The sequence below is a fragment of the Pinus tabuliformis genome, chromosome X (assembly GCF_031772625.1).
Source record: "Pinus tabuliformis cultivar Carrire ecotype Pingquan chromosome X, CPIR1, whole genome shotgun sequence".
In the NCBI taxonomy this organism is placed as follows: domain Eukaryota; kingdom Viridiplantae; phylum Streptophyta; class Pinopsida; order Pinales; family Pinaceae; genus Pinus; species Pinus tabuliformis.
Window position 1 is genome coordinate 682032390 of NC_142308.1, and position 13352 is coordinate 682045741.

General features: G+C 36.4%; 1 protein-coding gene across 1 annotated transcript; it reads right to left on the bottom strand.

Moving 5' to 3' along the window:
- Nucleotides 1–1051: 1051 nt before the first annotated feature.
- Nucleotides 1052–4091, bottom strand: LOC149141822 (pectinesterase 2-like). Its single transcript, XM_089448986.1, has 2 exons — nt 2724–4091; nt 1052–1740 (listed from the first exon to the last, which is right to left on the bottom strand). The coding sequence occupies exons 1-2, from the start codon at nt 3895–3897 to the stop codon at nt 1073–1075; spliced, it is 1842 nt and encodes a 613-aa protein (XP_089305112.1). The 5' UTR covers nt 3898–4091; the 3' UTR covers nt 1052–1072.
- Between the last annotated feature and the right edge of the window lie 9261 nt (nt 4092–13352).

Below are 13352 nucleotides of genomic sequence, written 5' to 3' on the forward strand. Positions count from 1 at the left end.
AGAGGTCAGAGCCACGGAAAACGTTGGAAGGGAGGGAATGCTATCTAGTAAGTGATTGACTCAATCTGCAATGTGCATATATTATTGTGATATTTCACGGGCATATTTTACTAATTTTGTTTTACTTCCTCATGACATTGACATAATGAATTTTCCCTTTGCAAGTTTGAGTGAATTGATTTTACTGATTTTAGATGGAACTCTTCTCCCATGTTCCTTTCATTGCTATTATATGTTGAAGAGTTTGTGCTTTGTTTCCTTGGGGTATGGAGTAATTTTATCAACCATGCAAATCTTTCACTATACCTCAGCGCGATTTATTTCCTTGGGGAGCTTTTATTTGGCATGCAAATGTTTGTCGAAGTCTAATGTAATTATGGGATTAAAAATCATTGTTCACCTAATTGTAAACTCTTAGCATATGACAACTTGAGCATGTTTGTTGAATATTCCAAAATTTTGTATTTTATATGAGCACTAATAAAATTAAATTAATCATTCCAGTTGTTGAAAACCCTGTATATACACATTTTAGTTTCCAAGAAAGAAACAGTGATATCTTTATTCGAAGAAGAAAAGGTGATATATAATGCAAGAACACAAACCCAGTGTATTACATCACAAAACTTAGAATTAAATCAATTCATAAGCTTGGGGTTGAATAGAACATCACCAAAAAAAATATACATCACAACGAAATAATAGAGTGTATATCGAAATAATTCTTGTAGAGCCATAAACACTATAAACCAACCATGTGACAATGTCTACATACAATATCATCCCAACAAGGTTTAGAGAAACCAGTGTTTGTGAGGTAGAAATGAGATTGCAACATCATGTCAAGAATTTCGAAACTTTGAATTTTTGAATATAAAAATGAAACAACATACAGATAATATGTGAGAGATTATAAATATAACAGTTATAGATTACATTTTAACATGAGATGAGAGGAAGTACATGATTTTTTGGTCTCCCCTCCTGGCAGTATTGCATTTCAGAGTCGAGTAAGGATTTAAAATATGATATCCTTATTGCCATAAAAAAAAATAACAAATTTGTAGGCCTTCTATGTATGGGATCCCACTGCAGAACCAGGGATAAAAATAGGCACACTGAACTCTTTTGCTTCTTCATCGGCTTTAATCACCCTATAACCAGGCCAAGTTACGCGCCCATCTAGAAATGCACCAGGCCCAGAATTCCTGTATTCCCCAAAGTATAAGCTTTCTAATGCAAATTCTCCCGACCATTCCAACCAGCCAGCGGGATGAATGAGGTCGCCTAAAAACGATTGCATGTAAACTGTTCGAGAGTATAATTTCCAAGGCCTCCCGAGGTATGTTGAAGTGAATGCCATCCAGGGAGGGAGATCACTTGTTGCTGTAACTATACAATTATGTACTGAGATGCCGGTATTTTGATAAGGATGATTCCTTCCTTGGGCAGTGATTACATTCATTTGATTGGGCATACCTTGTCGAACATACATGTTACACTCCTGTAAAACCACGGCCGCATTGCCAAAAATGAAGTCTACTGTTCCAAACACGTCACATTCTCTGTAAAAATGCCTAAGAGAATGAACATAAAGTGTGTCTTGGTAACCAATAATACTGCATCGATAAATCGCTGCAAAATCGGCCCCCACCCGTAGAGCCACAGCTTGATGCTTGTCAGGCCCTGCACTGTTCATAAAGGTCATGTCACGTGCAACAAATCTTGCACCGGATACAGCTGCAATGCAGCCATTCACTGGTCAGTCATTGTTAATTGGCCTTAGCTCCATACACACATGTCATGAAACAATGTTGAAAATCCAATTAACCAATTCACTGGTCAGCCTTAGCTCCATACACACATGTCATGAAACAATGTTGAAAATCCAATTAACCAGGTACAGAGAAAGAGAAAGAGAAAGGGTATTTCAATTAACCAGGTACAGAGAAAGAGAAAGGGTATTTCAAGAAATTGGATTGAACAATCAAACAAACAAAAAAAATGAAGACTGTTGGATATACGAACAAAGTCCCACATTGATTAGAAGTGGTAGAAGTGGGAAAGATCATGGGTATATAAGGATGAACAAATATCTCCATTGGAATGAGGCCTTTTGGGGTAAAGCCCAAAAACAAACCCATGAGGGCTTAGGCCCAAAGTGGACAATATCATACCATTGTGGAGATATGTGGTATCCAGAGTCCCAACAAGTGGTATCAGAGCCAAGTTCGAGGTTACCCAAGTGGATGAATCCTCGGAATGCTGAACAAAGATGGTGAGCCCCCGTAAGCCTGTGGATGAGCTCGGTTAAACAGGCGGTGTGCTCCGGATTCTTCATGGACGTGTCTTGTTCTCTAACATGGTGAAGAGGAGTTGACCTGGGATAGAGCAAGCTCTCGAGACAGGTGGTGCTACCATGTAAGGCGTGTGCTTCCAACGCATTGGAGCGGAGAATCCTGGTTGGTAGAGAGGGGAGAATCCTGCGGATGGTTTGAGGGGAGGCTCGATGGTCCTTTGTTCGAGGGGAGGATTGTTGGATATACGAACAAAGTCCCACATTGATTAGAAGTGGTAGAAGTGGGAAAGATCATGGGTATATAAGGATGAACAAATATCTCCATTGGAATGAGGGCTTAGGCCCAAAGTGGACAATATCATACCATTGTGGAGATATGTGGTATCCAGAGTCCCAACACAGACAGAAAGGTTTGGAATAGTACCAAAGGTAGCGGAACTGAAAGTAGTAGAACCCTCCTTCACATTTTTGCTGGAGACAACAACGGTCTTTCCCTTGCCATCGCCAACAAACATTATGTTGGTTTTTCGTTTAGAAATTTTGACAGTTTCAAGGTACAGTCCAGCATTGACATAGATTATGTATTTTCTACTTCTTAAATGCTTGGGTGCCTCCTTGACAGCGTCGGTTATTGTTACATAATTGCCACTGCCATCCTGCGCTACGACAGCATCAGGTTTTAAGTGTGCAAGGGAAAGCTGTAGGAGTAAACGATCAGTTGCCGATAACCACATAGGGAATTCCTTCATGTCATATCGATCCAACAACCCATAATGGTGATAGAATTCTTGATCCAGACCAGCGTTATGCCCCTCATCTTTCTTGAATTCCTGCTCCAGACCAGCGTTATTCTTCTTTGGCAACATCCGTCGAGGGTTTTGGGGAACTACTGCAGACTTGTTCGTCTGTTCACCAGGTAAACCTTTATTTTCCAAGCCGGCGTTGCTGAAAAGGGTTTGGAAGAGGGAGAGGGAATTGCTGATCAATTGAGAGAACTTTCTGGATTCTTTTAGTATGTCATTGGTGGATTGAAGAGTCGCATTGCCGCCTCCAATCAAGTCCTGGAAACCCTCGAGGCATGTTTCCTGGTTTGTCAGAGCGGCACTGAGCCAAGTTTTGACATCGGCAATGAAGAGCAATGACGGTCTCTTACCAGACAAATCGGACATGTGGAGCAGCGTGGCATTCAGATGATATAGTGTATCGTGGAGCAGCTCCACGCAATCCTGCTGGGCCACACCTCCGTCGCCGTCTCCCCAAACAGGAACAGGGGCTGCAACCTTTAGAGAGTACGATTGCAAAACCTGACCTATGGTGGCTTCAATGGTGGCTTGAACAAAATCTTTGGGTTCCACCAGCTGATCAACACCTGGATATGTGACCAGCGTAGACACGCACAGCTGAGGGTGGAACGTTTTAGAGCAGGCGGTATGTATACCAGCCGGTATGGCTCCTCCTGTAGCCGCATATGGAACCTTGTTCCCAAGAATAACAATACCAACAGGAATAAGAAGGCAGGCAAATATAACAATTCCAATGGCAACCATCACCACCCATCTTCTCGTCGCCCGGGACTCATCTTGGTTCCCGGGCGTCATCGTGGAAGAAACCCTAAACCTGCCACAAATCTGCCTTCAGGAACAAGAGAAGTGTGCAGGAAGGATTCAAGAAACAACGATCCGTAATTCAGGATTCAAGAAACAGCGATCTGTAATTCAAGAACAAGAAAACTCAACTCAACTCAACTCTGCAGGAAGGATTCAAGAAACAGAGAATGAGAGCAGCGAACAAGAAACGCAGAATGCAGCGGGAAAACAAATTTTTTGTAAAAGTCAAGTGACGTTCATTTAAAGCCTCTTGAAATTTGAAATGTGTGTGATTTAATATAATTAATTTAATTCTAAAATAATTAATTGTGATTTAGTATAATTAATTATTATCTAATGTAGTTTTGTTGTTCTTTTAATGATTATTATTATTATTATTATTATTTAATGAAGTATTTTGTTTTACATTTATTATAAATATGACTTTTCTGGTTTTGTTAATATAATATTGAATTTTAATGTTTATAATTATGAATATAATGAGCAAAGTAAAACATTGTGACAGAGTAAAGAGATTTGAGCAACATTTTTATGTTAATACTGAATTAAACATTTACTATATTTTTAAAATATATTTGGGGTTGGAAGACAACTAAAGATCATTTGGCATCAAAACAAATTTCGCTCGCTCTAAATCTTGTTTTATTGAACTTAAGCAACGGATACATTTTTATTTTTATTTATGGGATTGGATGTTCTAATTACATTTAATTCGCATGCTTAGGATGATTAAAAGTTTGACTCTTTAATTGCAACTTCCATTTGAATGGTTACTATATTATGTTGAGTAGTGTTTTTGCTCAGCAAGATGAAATGAATCTGAGTGATGGGATCTCTATGAAAGGTTTTAGTCAAGTAAAAATTTGCAAACATTCTAATGAATAAAGGGCCACTTGGAGCATTTAATTGAGACATTTTCCTATCATTTGTTTCATGTAAATTATGTGTCTCAATGGAATGAATTATGATGACAGTCTATGTCAAAGAGCACAAGTATATGTTTTTGGCACACTTTTTTATTAAGAAATTCTCTTAGATATATAGGCTAAAGACGTGTTCTGAAATATATATATAAAACAATAATACATGTCATTAGGTGAATAAAATTGTGGCTTGGGAGTCATTCACACAGGAAACCCCATAACTTTAGGAGGTTACTCATTGAGCTTAAAGCCTTCTTTGTTGGAGTTCCAAGTTACCCCTATTGGTACCAATTTGAATAATATCACATTAGACAAGACTACATATGGACATTACTTACATGTACCTTAAGTATATTGAAAGTTCCCCTAGATCTATCTCGAAACCAACCATTCAGCCGCCTAACGATTATTGTGCACCTAAATCAACATTCGGGAAAAATACTCTCTCATACTAGCCTAGCATTGGTATATTTTATGGCCATAGCCCCAGACACACCCATTATATAAACCATTTCTTGCTAAAAAATCCTTATTGCTAATTTGGGTTACTTGATCAACCATTTACTTTTTAATTGTGGGATTGAATTAAAGGTTAATGATTATATACCTTATTATGCTACAATTTCATTTGATTAAGATATATGGTTCATGTGCAATACATAATTTATTAATATGCACTAATAACTAATTGAACAATCAACATTGGACTAAAAATGTTCAAACAATTCATCATCATACAATGACTCTAAGAAAGGATCAACATCTAATCTACCCTACTCAGCTTTAAGAAAGGATCAACATCTAATCAACATTGTTCATTCATTAAAGAATATCAATCATGAAGATAGATGATTGGTATACATATAGAATTTAAAGTAGAAGAATAAAATAGATGATTGAATGATGACTGCAATAACCTATTTAATGTTATGTTAGATGTGTATACACACACACACACACACACACACACACATTAGGCTGAAGGTTACAATTAAAGATTGAGAACCTTATTGGCACATCATTATTATTTAATATTTTATTTATATATTTTATGTTTATTTTCATTTTATTTTGACAGTTCCCTTACAGCACACATCCCTAACTCTAGTGTACGTCTATGGATGTAACAAAGTAAACATATTTTGGATCGAGTGAATTAGAAACAAAGGTCGTAGTTTATTACAAGCAAGCATAGTCCACTCAAGTGTAGGCACACAAGAAATTACATCTATCCCAAATGGGTGCATGTTCAATCCATGGATTTTTTTATTGTTTTAACACAAAACAGAAGACGCACTTCAATTGACATTTAGACCCAATCATATGCCATGTATCAATCGTTGGCTAGCCTATCGTTCGAAAATAATGAGGGCACAACCATTGGGATGTGACATCTATTTCAACATCATGTGCATTCTCAAAACCAACATCTTGAGGGCGCAACCTTCAACAAGAAGAAGTATCTATTTAATGCAGTGGAGATGTAATGTGGTTGGATATTGAGAGTTTCTAAAATCTCTTTTCACATGTAATAACTTTTGAACTTTGATGTCACTGGAAAAAAGATGACTGGTCTTCATTTTCTCTCCTTTCTTCTGTGTTGATTGTGCTTGTCCTTCCACTTAACTAGATTTATTGACTTCATATGTTTTTGTGGGTGTTTTCTACCCAAGCATGGTAAAATACTTGTGAACCAGAGCTATGTAACAAACCTAAAAGCCTCATAATGTTAGATATTTTATTATTGAATTAGTTTCAAGTGACGGACAAGCTTGGAGCAGACTCTTTACATTACTGTAGGGTTTCTCTTAATCTAGCATTGGCGTGATGGCCATGATGATTTGATAGCTTTGTAAACTACAAACGATTGCTTTCCTACTCCTTAATAATTTAATTTAGCTCCTTGAAAATTTGAGCTGAAAATGAAATAGGAGCTTCGATTTTCTATTCATTTGGTTGGTGTTAAGACTGTTGCATATGATAATTCAGAGGCAAAAGTATATAAAATAAATTGATCAGAAAAAATTGGGAGTTGATAGAGAAGGGGCATCAACTACAACTTGTTTGATTTCTTTAAATGCTTCTCTTTCATGATCACCCCATTTAAAAAGCGAATCTTTTTTTATCATTGTTTGTAATGGTAGGACAATTTGAGAAAATCCAGGGACAAATCTCTTAACAAAATTGATTTGGCCAAGAAAAGATTGCATTGATTTTTTGGTATGTTGTAATGGAATTTCTAAAATTGTTTTAATTCTTTTTGGATCAATACAAATTCCATGTTTGGATACAATAAAACCAAGGAGTTTACCTTCACTAAGAGAAAAAATTGATTTCTTGGGGTTTAGATAAATTCCATACCTTCTGCATCTTTCAAAGGTCTGCTTTAAGTCATGTAAATGATTATTTCTCTTCTTTGAATATATGGTAATATCATCTGGATATACCACAACATTTTTATTAATCAACCCCTTGAAAGAAATGTCCATCACTCTCTGGAACATAGCTCCTGCATTCATTAATCCAAAAGGCATTTTTTGATATGCATATGTTCCCCACTTTGTTCTAAACATAGTTTTTAATCGGTCTTCTGGATGAACAAGGATCTGATTGTATCCAGGAAATCCATCTAAAAAAGACATTAATTCAGAATGAGCAACTGATTGCGGAACTTGTTCCATTGACGGGATGGGAAAATTGTCCCTTTGACATGCCTTATTTAAATTCCTAACAAATGTGAATATCGCCACTCCTTTTTCTAACCTGTACAAGATTGGAAACCCATTTGGAATGTCTCACTCGAAATATGATTTTGTCTTTTAAAAGTTTATTCAACTTGTTTTTAATCTCAGTTTCCAAATTCGTTTGTATCTTCCTATGTTTTTGTTGAATGGGTTTAACATCTGGTCCCATTGGGATAATGTGTTGAATGATGGGGGCATCATAAGTTTTCAGATCTTGATAATTCCAAGCAAAGATATATTTATATTTCTTTAATAGACAAATAAATGCATTTCTTTCCTCAGACGAGAGACCAAGACCTAAGTTAATATTATAGGATTTATATCATGTCCTATGTTAACTCATTCAAATCTCAAAGTTGAACTTTGAAGTTTGCAGTTGTTGACCATTTTAAATGTCTTTAGGATCATAAACATCCTCAAGCTTAACTACAGGTTTTGGCAGAGCATTTTTTTCTTTGATTTATTCAATTGAGAATCATGTTCATCCTCATCAATTACTTGGTCAAGATAGGATTCTTCGAATGTTAAAAACTATAGGATATCCCCATCATCATTGATTACTCGCCAATTGGTAACATTATCGGGAATGGATGGGCGAAAAATCAACTCTATATAAATTCTGTCTGGACTAAAATCTTTAGGTGGGATTAATTTAGATACAACATTGGCCAAAATATCAGCATTGACTTTATGTATTCTTGGTATTGGAGAAATATTGAATGCTACAAAATGTGAAGTAAGATTTTGAATTAAGGATTGATAATGTCTAAGGTGATTTAAAACACAATGGATATTGTTTCTGACTTGTTTTATAACGATTTCAAAATCACCAAAGATTTGAAGATATTCAACGCCAAGATTTATTTCTTTATACAATACTTGCACTAATGATTCATACTCTGCAATATTATTAGTACATTCAAATTCTAGCCTACATGCTAGCATAGTTTTTTTCACCAGTAGGGCTTATTAATATAAATCCAGCTCATGAATCTTGGATTAGCTGGAATCCTCTCTGGTTGTAGGAAATTTAGGATTTTAGAAAACTTATGTATGAGCCCACTGATCTTTCTTTTAGACCGACATGAAGAATGGAATTCTTACTTTCGTAGTTGAGTGTGATGTATGCCAGCGAAGGGGAAATGATCAAGCTATTGGGAACCCTACAACCTTTTCCACTCCCTAGTTTCATCTGGACATATGTCTCAATGGATTTCATTACAGGTCTCCCAAATCCATGCAACAAATTAGTGATCATGGCAGTTGTTGACGAACTTTTCAAATATTCTCATTTTTTCAATCTACCACTCCCATTTACCCCAAAATTGGTAGCTCAAGTTTTCATGAACCAAATTTTCAAACTGGATTGCATGCCAACTTCCATTGTGTCTGATCGAGACCCAAATTTCAACAAAAAATTTTGGTAGGAACGTTTCAAGCTACAGGGCACACAACTCCAACTGAGTACAACTTATCATCCCCAAACCAATGGTCAAACAAAAGCAATCAAAAAATGTTTGGAGACCTATCTGTGATGCTTCATTTTAGACAAGTAACATTAATGAGTACAATGGTTAACTTTAGCTGAATGGTGGTATAATACTAGCTATCATGAAGCCAACAAGATGATGCCATATGAGGTAGTGTATGGACAACTCCCGCCTTCACAATCTTCTTATATCCCTGGATCTTCCACAGTATAGGAAATTGATCAGATCCTGCAGAACCGTGTCACCATGATCGCTCATCTCAAATATAATCTACTTCAAGATCAGAATATAATGAAGCAACAATCCTATGAACATCATTCAGAGCGGTCATTGGAAGTAGATGACCAGGTTTTCTTGCGACTCCAACCTTATAAGCATCCCTCTCAAAAATAAAAGGGCTACCAGAAACTACCACCAAAATTCTATGGGATTTATCAGGTGCTTCAACGTATAGGAGTAGTTGCTTGCAAATAGGCCTTGCCAACTAATTCAAAAATCCACAAACTCTTCCGTGTGTCTTGCCTCAAGAAAGTTGTGGGGAACAATTGCAAGGTCCAAACAATTATTCCATAATTGGATGAGGAAAGTTCACTTTGGCTCAGACCTGAACAGGTTCTCGATACTCGTGAAATACATCTTTGTGGTCGCATGATCAAGGAAGTCCTCATTAAGTGGAAAGACACATCTCCAGAAGATGCGACATGGGAACGAACCACTATTCTTCAGTAGTTTCCACAGCTTCAGCCTTGAGGACAAGGTGCTTTTAATGGGGCAGGGTATGTTAGGGTCCAACCCTAACCCCTTTATTTATGTAATAATCCCAAGGGGCCTTGTCAAAGTTATCGTTAGTTAGTTAGTTGACAAATAAAGCTTGTAAGCGGTTATCTGCATTAATAATAATTATAAGTGGTTGACTCACATTATAGAAAAGGGACCAAAATTTTTATAAATGGGCCATAGTTAATTAATAAAGTGGCTAACCCGTATTATGGAAGGGACCACTAGTAATTAGGATTTTGGATGTCATAAAGTTATAAATAGTCTTAGATAGCAAGGGAAGAATCATCAAGTTTTATTGTAATCGAGCTCTGCTCTATTGGAGGTTTCCCCCTCAAAGAGGCAAGAGAACATTATATTTTTCTTTTGAATCATAAAATATATTTTCATCTTGTCTCAATTAATGTGATATTTTTGTGTTTCGAGCTATACTGTTTCATATTTCCTCCATTATGTTTTTCTCGCAGGTCTAGCACATAACAGAGGAAGTAGTAACAAAGATTAAATGTGTAGTATTATGATTTTGGGTGCCAAAAAGGCCCAAATACCATCCTTATAGGATACATATAATTAATTGATGTCTTCTCTATGTTTCCTTCACATATATTTGTTCTATCATCCAAATATTTTGACTGTAATGAACGAAAACTACCATTATTCGGTAACGAAAATATTATAAAAATAGAACTCAAATAATGATTGTAGTGAATGAAAATTCACAGATTCCCGTTATTCTAAACTTCATAAATTCTACATATCATTTCAGCTTCCTCAAACACTCTCAACTTGGAAATTTACTTTCTAGACTTCATCTCTTTTGCAAGCATAATTGTTGATTGTTATACGTCCCTTCAATCTCCCCTTCCTGGTTGAGTACACTACAAATACAAGCCTCTATTTTCTAAACTCTTGTGTTACCCAATTTGAGTTGGAAAAGAGGGAGAAATGCATACTTTCTTAAGCTTTCTATTGCACAAGTCCATATATGATGTTATATGCAAGATTTTGTTGCTGAAATTTTAGAGGAGATGAAGGAAGCACAAGGAGCCTTGTTTTCTTTCATTTGTAGAGAAAGATTCCTGGTCCTAGTTCTATTTCTAACTCCAAGAGAGCTAAATAGGGAACGTTTCATGAATGCAACCTCTCCATCTTATTTGTTTGCATATTGATAATTGGCATTGCCAACACTTATTATAGTTAATATAATCACACAAATATGAACATTAACATTTTCTTCACCGAATTCAAAATTATTGTTTAGATGGATAAGCTATAAAATGAAAATTCCAAAATATTGTCTAAAATATAAAACATATATAAATTACATGAGTAGGATAAACATAATCCTATATCAATACCCAGCCATGTCTTGAAATCTTGACTATGTTCTGAATGATAATATAGCATTCGATTTTTCCATGTTTACCAATTTTAAGCAGGGGCTTCTCACACAGGCTTGCTCGTCCATTGGCCTTGCTGCGTCTCTTCGATTGCCTTCAACTATCTTCCTTTACATGAACCCAACGTGAACCCATACACGAACCTACCTGGATATTTCTCGCTGTGTCGAACTTTCACACGGCTTCCCTCGCCTTTTAACGGTCTGGCGTCCCTTCTATCCTTTGGCGAAATTTTGGCGAACTTCAAGGCAAAGATAAATTGAAAACAACTACTACACAACAAACATTTACTCAAGCACACAAGTACTCAAATGCGGAATGAACACCAACACTCTTTTCATATTATTTCAGAAAATGGAATTGGTTACAATGTATCCCTTCCAAAGATCGACTGTGTTTGCATTTATCGGACTTTTAGCTTCTTGTAGAGCCTCTATTCTACACCTACTTGTCTACCATTTTCCTCAGTTTTTCCTTATCTTTCCTTCACTTTTGCCTCATTTTCACCATAAAACCACCCAGATCATTACAGTAAGTGTCAATAAGCATGATCAAGCAAGTTTTGCTAATGGATGACTATTTGTTTAGATTTTGACTTACTTGCAGGAATCCCGCAGCTATCTGATGATCCCGCAGCTATCTGAAGATCCTGCAGCCTTTTTGTTAAACACAATGATCCACGTGTCGGTTTGCTAGATGAGCCACATGGGCACTCAGGTATCAACGTGCTCGAGGTTCCTGTCCCATTGTTCCAGCCATCCACGTCATCTTCACCCATGGTCAAAGCTGGTTAAGTTACGGTCAACTCAAGGTTGTTTAAACGGTGATTGAGAGCTATTTGGTCACGTCATCTTAAATGGTGATTTGTCCATGATCTACAGGTGGCAGGGGACGCAATCCAACATGGGATTTATTATCCATGACGACAGAACCACTAAACTCGTCCACGCAGCCGTGATGTGTCAAGGGACCATAAATACGCATGACTGTTTATTGTTTTTCTGTTAATTAGCTGTACGAGTAGGCTATCTTAGAAACCTCTATAAATAGTTGCGTCTGTGTACGCTCATTAGACTTTTGATTAGTTGTAATTTCTGAACTTGTGTTAAATTTAAGAGCTTTGTGAACTCTGTTTTCTAGTGCTATTCCAGCACTCTGTTTTGTATACTTTTTGCAAATGGAGGAATAGACATAGCACCGTTTTGAAGTTTCCAGATCTCTGAGTTTTCTTGTGGCTGAATGAACAGAGGGCCCCTGCTCATCTCAGCCTTTGTAAAGTATTTTATGTGCAGTATTTCGTTATTTTCTTATTTATTTCCTTAAGCATGTATAGTTTCATTTACTTGTTTTTCTTTCTTTCAAGCTGATCAGTGTTATTTCTTTGCAGGTTTCTTTTAGCCCGGGATTTATTTTTTTATATGTGTGTGTTTGCTTTACAGCTAATGGTATTTGAAGTTGACAATTCAAGTGCTGCCTTTGTCTTTATAGTTGATTTTTAATCTTATTCTCAAAGAGCTGTTAACATACATGAATGATCTTCATCATAAACTATTATCTTTTAAGATCAGAATATCACTAATTTGCAGCTAGTTTGAGTGCTTTTTGGACTGTTCTTTCACTACTTTCTATCCGTGCTTTACACAGTACATGTGCTTTGAAGCATCGAGTTAGAAAGAGCAAATCATCGCCACTAGTCTTTAAAGTAGAAGTTTTGATTTTAAGTGCTTATTAGACTATTTCTCTCACTACTTTCTAATCATACTTTGCATAGTACATATGGCTGAAGTAGAGAATTAGAAATAGCAAATCATTATCATTAGTCTTTCAAGCATATTTTTCTCACTTTTCTAATTCCAGTTAAGCTACTTTCTATCCGTGCTTTACACAGTACATGTGCTTTGAAGCATCGAGTTAGAGAGAGATAATCTTTATTCTTGGGTTTTAAAAGTGACTCTCTTTTCTTTATTTAGCAGCAACTTGAACGGTGTCTAGTGCCATTGGTAGTGGTTATTTGCTTTCAAGTTTATTTCAAGTCATTTCAGTTCACTTATTCTTTTCAAGCATTTCCTTTCAAGCAAATAGTTAGAGATCACTCAACACACACTTTTCACC

What these genes read in the sequence shown, in the direction of transcription:
- LOC149141822 (XM_089448986.1), bottom strand. Translation starts at nt 3,897, where the DNA reads ATGACGCCCGGGAACCAAGATGAGTCCCGGGCGACGAGAAGATGGGTG. An exon ending in TTTCAGTTCCGCTACCTTTG is followed by an intron (nt 1,741 to 2,723) that starts GTACTATTCCAA and finishes GCTGCATTGCAG; the next exon opens with CTGTATCCGGTGCAAGATTT.